Source organism: Pteropus medius, unplaced genomic scaffold (assembly GCF_902729225.1).
Source record: "Pteropus medius unplaced genomic scaffold, Ma_sr-lr_union100, whole genome shotgun sequence".
Lineage (NCBI taxonomy): Eukaryota > Metazoa > Chordata > Mammalia > Chiroptera > Pteropodidae > Pteropus > Pteropus medius.
In genome coordinates, this window is record NW_024356333.1 from 654,810 (window position 1) to 667,807 (window position 12,998).

At 51.8% G+C, this 12,998-nt stretch overlaps 3 protein-coding genes across 11 annotated transcripts in view; 2 read left to right on the forward strand and 1 right to left on the reverse strand.

Moving 5' to 3' along the window:
- Positions 1–10,798, forward strand: part of XRCC2 (X-ray repair cross complementing 2) — a 128,855-nt gene extending 118,057 nt beyond the window's left edge. For 4 of the 9 annotated variants that reach the window (XR_005652462.1, XR_005652469.1, XR_005652464.1 and 1 more), the window contains one exon: positions 3–432. The gene's annotated coding sequence lies outside the window, so the exon portion shown is untranslated. Of the gene's footprint in view, positions 1–2; positions 433–4,535; positions 4,760–8,074; positions 9,776–10,664 lie in introns of those variants that run through there. The other 5 variants (XR_005652466.1, XR_005652468.1, XR_005652465.1 and 2 more) reach the window with 5 other exon arrangements.
- Positions 439–4,488, reverse strand: CCT8L2 (chaperonin containing TCP1 subunit 8 like 2). The gene has a single exon (XM_039861332.1). The coding sequence runs from the start codon at positions 3,895–3,897 to the stop codon at positions 2,245–2,247; it is 1,653 nt and encodes a 550-aa protein (XP_039717266.1). The 5' UTR covers positions 3,898–4,488; the 3' UTR covers positions 439–2,244.
- Positions 10,799–11,532: 734 nt separating the features above from the next.
- Positions 11,533–12,998, forward strand: part of KMT2C (lysine methyltransferase 2C) — a 208,530-nt gene continuing 207,064 nt past the window's right edge. The window contains exon 1 of the mRNA XM_039861293.1: positions 11,533–11,931. Coding sequence (XP_039717227.1) covers positions 11,771–11,931 — 161 coding nt within the window. The 5' untranslated portion in view covers positions 11,533–11,770. The remainder of the gene's footprint in view (positions 11,932–12,998) is intronic.

Consider the following 12,998-nt stretch of genomic DNA (forward strand, 5'->3'; position numbering starts at 1 on the left):
AGGCCCTGTCTGTAGCTGCCCTTGGTCGTCACCGTAGCTGCTGCGTGACATTGCCTTTTCTTCTGGAGCCGCTGACGCTCTTTGGATTACAAGAAGGGGAAGCCAACTCTGGCTCACTCGAGGGGATGTGTTGAAACTTCACAGAATCAAAGAGCTGACCAGCCAGTCCTAGGACAGGTGGGACTCAGGATGATCAGGGGGACTGAGTGGCAGAGGCTCCAGGACCACCCCAGTACACCCCATAAGATGCCCGACTTCTCCGTGACTGCAAGTTTCAGGTTTGGGTCAGGTGTTTTTACCTTTAAAGCTCTCAGCATAAGTCAGTTAAATGTGTCTGCCATTCCTTTCTTTGTCCCTTATAAAGCTGTCCTTGATCATTTTAACTAGTGTTTACATATATAGAATTTTGTGTGTCTGTCTGTGTACGGGGGGCGGGGGAAGAGATGGTAATGAAATGTTACAATATGACCTCTCCTCAAATAAATGATAAAAAAATCCCTTGTGTATCAAACTTAGGGCATTTAAAATATACTCTTGCACTGTTTGGTCTAGGTATATTTTGGATCTGTGACTAAAAATGCTCTTTGTGGGCGTGAGCCAGCTTTATCACTTTTTTATGAAATCAACAATTTTTTTTTTTAAACCAAATTTTCAAAGGGCAGTTCTGACATACTTTCTTCATAATCACAAGGGTTATGTTTCTAAAAAGGTTACAATAGAGGAATTTATGATTGGGGCCATAAAACAACAAATAAGACAACAGACTCCCCTTTTCTGTTTACTATGTAACTTTGGGCAATTAATTTTTTCTGAAGCTCAGTGTCTCTCCTGCAACTGAGAGATAATCAAGCTTCGTTCTCGGAAGTTTGTTTTGATGATTAAATGCAATTTAGATAAAGTTCTTTTGACTGCTTTACAAAAGTTAACTATTTCTATCGTTACCACTGTTATGGAATTTGAAACCCTGTGATAACTAAGGGCCGCCGAGAAATACAAAAGCACTTAGTTATATTCACTGAAACATAATGATGAAGACAAAATGAGGAAAGACATCAAGGGTGTTTTATATATCGTAAAATAGTAATAATGAGTATAGTTCGAAACGTTTCCATTTGCCATTCTTTGTTCACCATCAGCTATTCAGGACTTCTTCCAAGTTTCCACAGAGGCTTTGCAAATTTGTTTTGCCTTGTTGCAGCTGATATGCCACTATGAGAGCTTGGTTTCTTGAGTCTGGTTCTCCCCAAAGGTTTAAAGTGTTTGAGATTCTAAGAGATGATAGCTTCCCATCTCCTAGATTCTGCCCCTACGTTCTGCCCGGAGAACGTTCTGTCTTTTTTCCCAGAGACAGAATAACTTGGATGGTTAAAATGGAAAAGTCTTGGGTGGCATGTGTCGCTCTGCTCCCAGCTCTGCCCAGACTCCCTCTTTAATGCCAGGGGTATCCAGTCACAATCGTGGCTCCCGCTCAGGTAGCCTGGTGCTCGGTGCTCCCCAGCCCTCCTCCCCTACGAAGCACCTTAGCGCACTTCTAATGCGGGTGCTTATGGTTTATTATCTATGCCAAGGATGCTTTTTTTTTAATACCCTGTGCTATACTCTAAATCCTCGTGACTGTTTTGTAATTACTAATTTGTACTTCTTCATCTCTTTCCAAGGATGCTCTTTTTTTGTAAAAAGAAAATTGTATTTCTGCCTCCCTGACAGCTGATTCACATCGGTTCTTCTTCCTTCTTCCTTCTTCCTCCTCCTCTTCCTCTTCCTTCTTCTCTTTGAATAATATTTCTTTTTCCAAAAAATCACAACAAAGATGAGGAGCCACTCCTGTAAACTGGAACCGATGTCCTCAAATTGCTGAAGGAACACCGACACAGAAATTCACGTAAATTGGGCTATCACGCAGGAATGCTCAGATTGAGAAGAGATTCCTGCGCTTTTTTCGCACCGCAAAGCCCGGGTGATCGATTTAAAAATCTTTGATAGAATCAAATCCTGCTCTTGTTGGAGGAACAGAACAGAATCTGATAGAGAGAAACAGGAAGTGAAAAAAAGCCAAGGAACCTGAAAGGAAGTAAATCAACGAAAGCGCTTTTATCTTATGGTCCTTCATGCTATTTTTAACTAAAGAAATGGACTCTAACTGTACCGGACATGGAGGGAATAAATAAAGCGAGCGTTCGTTTTTGGGGTGATCGTGCCCTCCTTGGCAACCCCCATTTTATTGAAGATGTCGCTACTTATTTGTTAAAGGACTTTTTTCCCCCCCACAGGAGGCGGGCGATCCTTTGCCTTCTTAGGATTCGGATTCAAGTCTGGCTGAGGTGTGGGGCTTTTCTTGGCCACCACGATTTCATCTATAGTCACGAGCTGTAGTGCCACATCAGCCACGGCTCGAATTCCTCGGGCTTTGGCTATTAGGGTGTCCCACACCCCTTCCTGGTCCACATTTATGATCCCTTCGACTCCCACTCCTGTGAGGAAGTTGCCAGCCTGGTGAGCAGCGCTCATCTCTGCCATCACGTTGGAGACAACTAAGCCCGCGTTCTCCGCCAGCGTCGCAGGAACTGACCGCAGGGCTTGGGCAAATGCCAGGAGCGCAGGCCCGTCAGGCCCCTGCAATTTGGCTCCTTTATCTGCGAGTATTTTCGCCAGAGCCATCTCCGTGGCGCCAGCCCCTGGAAGCAGTCTGGGGTCCTGACACAGCTGGCAGTAAGCATCGATGCCGTGGTAGGCGGCCTGCACTGTGCCCCGCAGCCCCTCGGGCGTGGCCCCCCTAAGGACCAAGGTGAGGGCCGGGGTGCCTGGACTCTCCCATTCAAACACCACAGCCAGCCCCTCTCCCAGGTCCTGCGTGTAGACCCTCCGGCACTTCCCGAGCTCCAGCGGCGGAACCAGATAAGGCATCAGAGGCGTGTCCAGCACCTCGCTCAGGTAAACCAGCTCCCGCCGGGACTTCACCTGGATCACCATGACGCCGTACTGGTCGGCCTGCGCCAGGGCGCGCTCCTCGACCTCGCCCCAGACCACCGCCACGTTGACGTCCGCAGCTGCCAGCTGGGCCACTTGCTTTTCTATCAGTTGCTCGCTGCCCTTCCTGAACGAGGCGAGGTCGAGCGGGCTGGAGAGACGGGCGGTCGCCGGTGCCTTTGGGTTGGCGGGCCCGAAGGTGCAGGCAAAGAGAGCCACCCTGGCGCCGCTCAGCACCACAGTCACTTGGCCGCAGGGCTTCGCGGCCAGGACCAGCCCCGGCAGCAGGCACGAGTCCTGCGCGTGGCCCCCGCGCAGCGCGCACACGCCCACGCGCTCGGGCCGGAAGCTGCCGTCCGGCTCCTTGGCCTCCCAGCACGCGTGGGCCACCAGCCTGGTCAAGTAGTCGGTCTGGGACAGGGTGTGGGTGTTCATCACCGAACGGAGAACCCAGAACGGGTCCTCCAAAGGCCCCAGCGCCCGGAACGCCAGCGCAGGCAGCAGGGCCAGGGTCTCCGCGGTGGCCGTGGCGTAGGCCTCCCGCAGCTGCGCGCGGGGCAGGCCGGCCAGCAGCAAGCGCTCGGCCTGCGCCAGCAGCGCCTCGGCCAGCAGCACCACAAAGGCCACGCCGTCGCCGCTGTGCTCCGCCTGGCCGAGGGCCGCGTCGCGCAGGAGCTGGGCGGCGGGGTGCTCCAGCTCCAGGGCGCCGAGGATGGCCGCGGCATACCCCGTGAGCACGGTGTCGCCTCTGGCGGTCACCAGGAGCTTCTGGCGCCCGTAGGGGCCGTAGCAGGGCCGGACGACTCTGGCCAGGGTTTGGGCTGCGGCCAGGCCGCCAAGCAGCCGCTGCTCTCCGGCTCCGCGCCGGTCATCCGCGCCAGGCCACAGGCGCTGCGGCAGCCCCTGCGCCGAAGGGGCTCTGCTGTCCATGGCTTGTGGAGACACGGGGTGGGGGGGTACCCCACCGGGCTGCAGAGACGCCCCAGAAGCGGCAGCCGGGCGCCCCAACACCGACCAAGGGGTCTCTGTTACCTAGAGAAGTAGGCGCCCGAGGCTCCGCCCCTGAGGGTTCAGGCCTGAAAGCACCCGCCAGGCTATCCGCAAAGGACCCGGCCTCTGGTGGCCCCTGAAGCTCGGCAGCTGAAGCAGATCTGATATCGTTGAAGTCAGAGCGGCACATGGAACCCGGGCAAGGAATGAGGTCACAGAAGGATGGCTGGAAGTGGTGGCAGGGGGGAGCTGCAGGCAGGCAGAAGTCAGGCCTGTTTGTCCTGCAGATGACGGACACACACATGTGCCAGGCCCTAGAATTTCATTTAAACTGCGGAGACAGTGACAGGACAGTGAATCAGGTGACAACAGCGATCCACTTCAAACGCCTGATGAAGCGGTGGCTCCCGTGCCGTTTCCGCTTGTTTCAGAGGGACTCAGCACCGTGTTTACCCTGTGGCCAGCACTGTCACGCCAGCCTCCTGGCTGGCTGTCGGCCTTTGCCTCTCTGGCCACCTTATCCGTCTGTGCTGTTCATCAGGTTCCTTAAAGTGTCCGTGGGCCTGTTTGCCTTTCAGGTTGCAGGTATGTGAGACTGCACAATGCGACAACTCCTCCGATGACAGTGATGTCACTGAGCTGGCAGAGGCAGGTCAAGACAAGGAAGGGAAAGATGCTGGCGGCCCACAGACAAATAGAAATGGACACAGGAGTGAAAGGGACCAGCCCCCCCAGTGGTCAGGGAGACAGAAAAGCAAAGCCCGTGGAGTTGGCCCTGACTGTCACCCACGACCCTTGGAATGTAAGTTCCGTCCTTCCGTTCCCCCTCCCTCCCTGCTGCCTCCCTTCCTCATACAAAGTCTGTTGGAATAATGATTGTTGCTTTCTCAGTGCAACACATATCTATCGAGCACTCACTGTGTTCAATGTAATGGGGACTCTAGATGACAGGCACATAGAGACGAGTGAGTGATTTGTACCAGATGAAGACAGCTTCCCACAGGTGTCAGGCAGAGCACCGGTTGGAGGTGATGAACATATCAAGAGCAGGGGAAAGAGAGCAGTACCATTCATTTTCACTTGGAAAAACCCTTTTTGCTTTGTTTGATGGCAGATGTCCCTAAGAATAAAACAGAACACTGAGCCCGACCATGCAAGTCAGGCGTCGTCGTGGTATGGTGGGCATTATTTTAATACTTCCAAGACAAGATGGTAGTGAGAAAGAAAAGGAAAAAAAATCACAGTGGAAAATTAAATATAATTAAAGCTAGAAAGTGGATAATTTTGGAGGAAAAAAACTTAAAAAAAAAACCACACACAACCTGATTACTTTTGTAAAAATGATAGCTATTCATTATAAAAGTTAAAAAGAAAAATACAAAGAAAGTAAATGTCATTGGCATCCCAGCCCAAGGACCATCAATGTTTACATTAAGATGAACATTGTTACTTTACACATATGTGGAGTGGCGGATTGACAGTTTTACAGTTTCTTGAGTTTGCTGTACGATACTGTATATGGTACTCTGTAATCATTTTCCCTTCAACATTATCCTGTCTGTGGACAGCTACTCTTTTGATCTCTTGATTTTGGAGACTCCGTGAGAAACAGGTGTTACCCTCTATGCTCAGGCTTCCGAAAGCCAGTAACACTGATTGTCACTTGGTTATAGGTAGAAAAGATGGCCTGCCTGTTTCTTTATAAAATGGAAACCGTAATGACCAATATAAAATGTAGCAAAGTAGTAAAGCATGCATGTATACATTGTTTATAAAGGTTCTTTTTTTAAAAAAAAAAACACGCTCCTGTAAAAGGCTCCTCTTAGCTCTCCTTACACTTAACATACATATTCCCATTTACTTCACTCATTCCACAGCTATTTATTGAGCTGCTGAGTAACAGGGAGAAAAGGTGAATCAGGCAGAGCTGCAGCTGTCTCCCCTGGGCTTAGGGTGGGCTATGGACCCTAAGGTGGGATACGGACAGCTCATCGGGCAGTCGTTACAGGCCAGGAGTGCTGTGCTGAGGCAGAGCACAGGTGCTATAGAAGCTTCTAGGGGGACAGATAACCACTGTCACGGGGAGAGCTGTGGTCTGGGATGGGAGTGAATTCTAAAGTGAGAGCTAAAAGAATAAAAAAAAAAAAGAAGTAGGAACTGGCCAGGAGAAAAGCAAAGAGAGGTTGGCACAGCTTGGTGAAGTTGTGTTGTCCACCAAAAGTAGTTCTGAAGACGAGGTCAAGATGAGGAAGGGAAGTAGACGGACGGAGATGACTGGAGGGTGGCAGGGGCTCTCCAGGACCTAGAGAGCCACGCCAAGAAATTTGGATTTCAGCCTGAAGGGTGATCGATTGGATTCTGAGGCCCATTCTTATTGTAAGAATAGATCATTTCTGCAGTGAAATTCACACCAGCTTGACTACACGGCACAGGGGACAGTGACCATCTGATCATTGTCTTTGACCCTTGAAGACCGTCAGTTCCATAAAACAGGCCCTATAGTACATTTTTAACTGAAAAGTTTTGACCTACCTTCACAAAGATCAAACTAAGCAAGGAACTACTAAATTTCAATTTCAGTTTTTCACTGTGTGGACGTGGTCATTGTCAAATTCACTTTGATTTTATTTATTCTTTAGATTATATGTAAAATCAGTATGTAATTGCACATTGCACAGTGCAATAGGTAAATGCACATTTTTGTCCCAAGAAGAGTTTGCATGCCGTTAACCCGGTATATAAAAATCTTAAACAATACACAATTTGGTCTGCTAAGATGGGCAGGCATCAGTATAGGCTGTCTGGTACTTACATTGGGTTGACTTTTTTAAAATTTATTTTTAAATTTTTTAAATTGAAGAAATGATTTAATTTCCCCTCCATCCATCTCCCCCCTTCCTTCTAGTAACTATTAGTATATTGGCTTGAATTTTGTCCCCCCAACGTTCACGTTCTTCCTGGAGCCTCAGACTGTGACCTCATTTGGAAATAGGATCATTGCAGATGTTATTAAGACAGGGTCACACTGGAGTAGGGTGAGTCCTGAATCCAACATGACTGGTGTCCTTACAAGAAGACACACACAGAACACCATGGAAGGACACACAGATGCTGAGGGAAGACAGCCATGCGATGACATGGGCAGCGCGGGGAGCGATGCACCCACAAGCCACGGACACCAAGGCTTGTGGGCAACACCAGAAGCCGAGAGAGGCCCGGAACAGACTCTCCCTCAGAGCCCACCACAAGGAGCAAGCCCTGCTGGCACCGTGACTTCGGACTTCTAGCTACCAGAGCTGTGAGAGCATACATTTCTGTCGGTCAAAGCCCCTAGTGTGTGGTAGTTTGCTGTGGCAACCCTAAAATCTCACATGGGAGTCCTGTACATCAATAAAGGAGGGGAACCTCAGAAAGTGAGTGTGTGTGTGTGTGTGTGTGTGTGTGAGAGAGAGAGAGAGAGAGAGAGAGAGACAGACAGAGACTAAGACTATTTTTAGGAGTGTATCACACTTGCTGGCAGAATGTTTTCTGTGCCACCCTATTCTAAATAGATACCTTTCTGTTGACACCCCCACCCCGCCCTTCTTCCCAAACTCCCAAATGCATTTCTTTTAAAACTATGGTCTTGTACACAATGGATGTAAATATTTAATCTTTCTGTTTGTGCATTTTCCCATGTTTACTTTTCATTTGCCTGCTTGCCCCTTCTGTGTTTATCTTGTTCAGTGGTGCCAGACTTAGAATGTAGACCCCTATAGGGCAAGATTCTTTTTTTCTTTTTTTTAATTACTTTTTTTAAATTATTTTTTTCCATACTATATATACATAATTTTTTTTAACATTTTATTTTTTTATTTTCCCCCTCCCCTCTGCCCTCTCCCTTCTGGTAACCACTAGTCCATTGTCCGTGTCCATGAGTCTCTGTTTGTTTCTCCTGTTCCTTTGTTGCTTTTAGGTTTACATCCCACATATGTGATATCATGTGATTTTCAACCTTTTCAGTCTGGCTTATTTCGCTTAGCATAATTATCTCGAGGTCCATCCATGTCGTCGCAAATGGCAGTATTTCATCTCTTCTCATGGCTGAGTAATATTCCATTGCATATATGTCCCACAGCTTCTTTAGCCAATCACCTGTCGTAGGACACTTCGGTTGCTTCCATGTCCTGGCCACCATGAATAGTGCTGCTGTGAACATCGGTGCACAAATTGAGCAAGACTCTTACCCATGTGAAATGTGCTGCGGATCGACTTACTATGCCTCATACTCTCATACGCAAATCATTTTTAAGGTGACTGTCCTGTTTATTTCCTTCTCGGTCTCAGCCTTTATCATGTCCATCACAGGTGCATGGCATGCATTACTGAAATAACTTATGTAAAGCAATATAAATTTTACAAGCTAAAAATGCACCACGGACAATGAACTAATTTTAAGTGATTGAAATTCTTTTAAAACATTTTTTTTTTTCTACTGGAAAATAAAGGAGGTAAAATAATAGCCATTACGGCAACTTTTTAAAGTTGCAGGAACTTTGATAACAAAAATGTGAACACAAGAGTTTTAAGATCTATAATTTAAGTGTTCAGTGGCCCTATCCACAACTGTGGAACTTTGCTTTCTTAAAAGCCTTGAGGAATTGGAGACTATGGGAAAACAGAGAGGGAAAGCAATTAGCAATGACTCTGTGGGAGAGCCTGATAAATATTTTTACATTCATTAAAAGTGACAAAGACATGCTAAATAAAGACCGTGTCAATGCCATTTATAGTCCTTGCAATTGGTCAGAATGGGTACTTTATTAAGAATTTTTATTCACTGTCACTTGTTTGCTAGACTGTGAGAATCTCATTTGCTTACGATTTCATGACAGGTTGCTTTTTCTTTGTCACAGAAGACAACTCTCACCCACACTCATTTTAAATATTTAATATATATTTCTGATTACACTACATGTGCTCTGAAAGGTTATACTATTATAGAGAAATGTAATATAGAAAGTGGAAGTCCCTTGTAATCCAACTCTTCAGAGATAGTTGCTGTTAACACTTTCGTGCATATCTACCATATCGAAAAACTGGCTATTTTAACGTGTACTTATTAGAAGGTAGACTTTTTTGGTCTTTCCAGATGCTCCTGCCTTTCTGATTTGGTAATTTGGAGGAATATCAGCTACCTGCCTTCTGGATTTTTGCTGCCATTGTGGTCTCAGAGCTGTGTAATTTGGATAATGGAGATGGAAAAACCTTTGGAAACCTTTTTTTTTTATGTTGAATAAGTATTTCTTGAATACTTCCTCTGCATCCTGGGTTACATTTTATTTTCTCTGCCATGATAATGTCATGCTGATGAGCCTGCTTTTCCTTTTCAAACAGATCCAAACTACTTGTCTGCTCACAATAGCAAAAGGAATGGAGATTTAAGGCTGGGCTTACTTGCCTGCATCATCTTTTTCCAGAAGCATCACTGTGCAAACCTGTTTTACTCTTCCATTCATACCACCCACTTTTCTGTTCTCAGGCCTGAGTTGTCTCCTTTTAAAACTTCTCTCCAGCAGGAGTGACTTGCAGTTTGCGCGTACTGACAAATTCTCCCGAGTGCTGAAGAAGTATGCTGAAGTGAGTGATCTTGATATATAATTTTGTGCAAATGAAACTCACAGCTGGAAATAGCTGTTCCAATTTCAGCATCGAACACAGATAAACATTTGGATCAATAACCTAGTTTTTGAAACTACTTTAAAGTGTAACGTGTAGAAAAAATGAAAATGAAAGGGTGAGTAATAATAAACTTTAAATATACCACTTCATAAATTTATCATTAGTCATGTTTATGTTGTATTTCAATGTGTAATAGTCAGACACTTTTAATTTATAGTTTGCATTTATCAAGGCAGCTTCTCCCCAAGCTCAAAATTCCCGTGACTGTAAATTTAGTAAACTTGAAAAACCCAGCAGGGATTAAACCCTGAAGGAATTTAAATGACTATCTATTATACTCATTTCAGCGATTTCAAAAAACTATGCTTTTAGTCAGAGTAGACTCTGGATATCAAAGTGTATATTTTGCCCAAGTTGGAAACACAATTCGAAGTTTATAGTCTGGCTGTGGGGAGGAAAGGGGCGGCGGGGTGAACAACACAGCTGGAAAAACCAGCCTATTGTTTTTACCCTATACTAAAACTGCGTCGTGAAGATTGAAGTCACAATCAGAAAGTGCCTAGTGTGTCCAGCGTGGAATGTGTTTATCGGATGATAGTTTGTCCTAATTCTTTGGCAAACGGTTGGTAGGTTTTATTATTTTCTCCCAGTTTCAAGTCTGTTTTCACTCTCATACACTAACCAATAGCGAAAGGAAAACACGGAAGAGCACGTTGTCCAAGTGGCACCTACCTTATTACAATAAGGAACCCAGAATTCCACATTTGTAGCTGTCCTTCCCGAGAAAGTGCATATTTCAAATTTCTAATTCTAGCCTCAGTTTTCGAATTTCGTCTCTTCATCACAGGGTGAACGTGAAAATCAAGTTGTTGGGGGTTCTATTGGTTTATTGTATCTTTCAGCGTTTCGTTTCCCAAAATGTCACCGTTTTTTCTGTCTGACAGCTTTATTAGCCCTCTCTGGATCATTTTAAATCGACGTTATGGTAACGAAACTGTCACTGGAATGTGGTTATAACGAAGTTGCGCTCCATTTCTTCTCCACAGACACGCGTTAAAACGGAAGAAGCCTGAACGTGAGCCGGTGAAGTGAGCCCCGCTCCGCACGTACACGCGCAGACGCGCGCGCGCGCGCACTCTCTCTCACACACACACACACACACACACACACACACACACACACGCGCGCGCGCGCTGCTATATGCGGCCTCCCGGAGCCGAGCGCGTGGCTGAGACGCGGCCGTCGGCGCCCCGCGCGCCCCCCGGACCCCGATCCGGAACTCGGCAACAGCGCCGTCCGGGGCCTGAGACGGAGCCGGGCTTTGCAAGCAGGGCAACCCGTCAGCATCAGAGAGCAGTGAGATCAGCAACGCGTCGCGGGGGCGCATGCGCGGAGCGAGCCCCGTGAGTGGCAGCGGCGGGCGCGGGGGGCGGCGGGGCCGGCCTGGGGAGGGGGCGGGGGCGTCGCGGCGGCCGTGTGCGGCCGGGTCCCAGGTGCGCGGCGGCCCCGGGCCGCGAGTGTGTGTCCGTGTGCGCCGCACGCGCGCCCGCAAAACTTCGTGCCCCGCCGGGGGCGGGCGCAGGGACCGGCGCGCGCAGCCACACCTGGAGCAGCTGTCAAAACTTCGCCGCCGCCGCCCGCCCGGCCCGCGCGGGGGAGGGGCAGCCGCCGGGCCGCGACCCCCGCCCTCCCCCGGCCCCGCACCCCGCGCCCCTCCCCGCCCCCGGCGCCCTCCGCGCCCCGCACCGGTCGGGCTCCGCCCGCCGCGGCGGCACAGGAGGGCGCGGCGGGACCCGGCCGGCGCCCGGCCCCTCTGAGAGCATGCCCTCCCCGCGCCCCGCCCCCGCGCCGCCCGCCCCGCCGCCGGCCCCGCCCTCCGCCCGCCACCGCCCCGCCCGCCGCCCCCCGCCCGGCCCCTGCGCGCCGAGGAGCGCGCGCCCGCCGTGGTGTGTGCGTGCGTGTCCTGCCCGCCCGTGCTGCCGCCTCCCCGGTACCTGCTGCTGCTCCCGGGGCCGCGGGCAATGCGAGAGGCTGAGCCGCGGAGCAGCGACCTGAGCAGCGGCGGCGGCGGTGGCGGCCGCGGCGGCGGCGGCGGCGGGAGGAGCCCCCCAGGAGGAGGACCGGGATCCATGTGTTTTTCCTGGTGACTAGGATGTCGTCGGAGGAGGACAAGAGCGCGGAGCAGCCGCAGCCGCCGCCAGCGCCCCCCGAGGAGCCCGGAGCCCCGGCCCCGAGCCCCGCAGCCGCAGACAAAAGACCTCGGGGCCGGCCTCGCAAAGATGGCGCTTCCCCTTTCCAGAGAGCCAGAAAGAAGTAAGTTGAGTGCGAGCGAGCCAGGCCGGGCGCCAGCCGCGCCGCCGGCCCGGAGCTGTCACCGCGCGCCCGGCCCGCCGCCCCCGCGCCCGCCGCCCCCGCGGGGTGGGGGTGGGGCCCGCCCGCCGCGCGTCCCCGGCCCGGGGCGCCCGCCGCCCGCGCCCCTCGCCCGCGCCCCGCGGGCCTCCCGCCGGCGCCCCGCACCTCTCCGCGCCGCCGCCGCACTTTACTTTTCAGTCGGGCCCCTGCGCCGCGCGTTCGCGGGGCTGCCCTCCTCGGCGGGCTTTCCCGTGGGGGCCCGCCGGCCGCGCCGGGTCACCGGAGAAACAGACGCCGGGGCGCACCTGGGGGGGCCCGGCGCGCTCATTGTCAGCGCCGAGCCGCGCGCCCCGGGACGCCGGCCGAGCTGTCAAATGCCGCGGCCAGGTGGTCGCGCGGCCGGCCGGGGGCTGGGCCGCGGGACGCCGAGGCCGAGGGCCGGCTTTCTTTGTCAGCTCCTGGTCCCTCCAAGTTTCCCAGCCCCCGAACCTGCGCCTTTCCCCCCCTAATGGCACATTAGAAGTCGTCCGACTCACTCCCTCCCCTCCCCCACCCCGCGCTGCCCGGCGCCCAGAGCCCAGCCCCGGGCCGGCCGCTCCGCCGCGGGCACGGCGTGCGGGAAGTTCGGGCTCGGCCCCGCAGGCCGGCCCCGCGCGGCGCGGCCGCTCCCGGGACGCGGCCGGACGCGCCGCCGAACTTCCGTGGAACGGGTCGGAGCGCCCCGGGGTCCGGAATGGCCTGCGCTCGCTCCGGAGCCGGCACCAGGACGGGGCCTCGGGTTGCGGGGTGGCTGGAGCTGGCCTTTCGCAGAGTGGTTCCTCGGCGACTCCGACGCCCGCTTTGGTGCCAGTGAGTCGCTCAGCCCTGTGGTTCTTGGGGGTGCCGCGGTCGATGGGGCCCGGCTTCCGAAGTTGTGGGGTGGCGCGTGTTGCTCGCTCGCTCCGGCGTACGATCACCTATCGTACGGTTGGCCGTGGAAGGGCGCACGGGGGCGGAGGGAAGCTGCGCTTCGTGGATACTGTTATTTT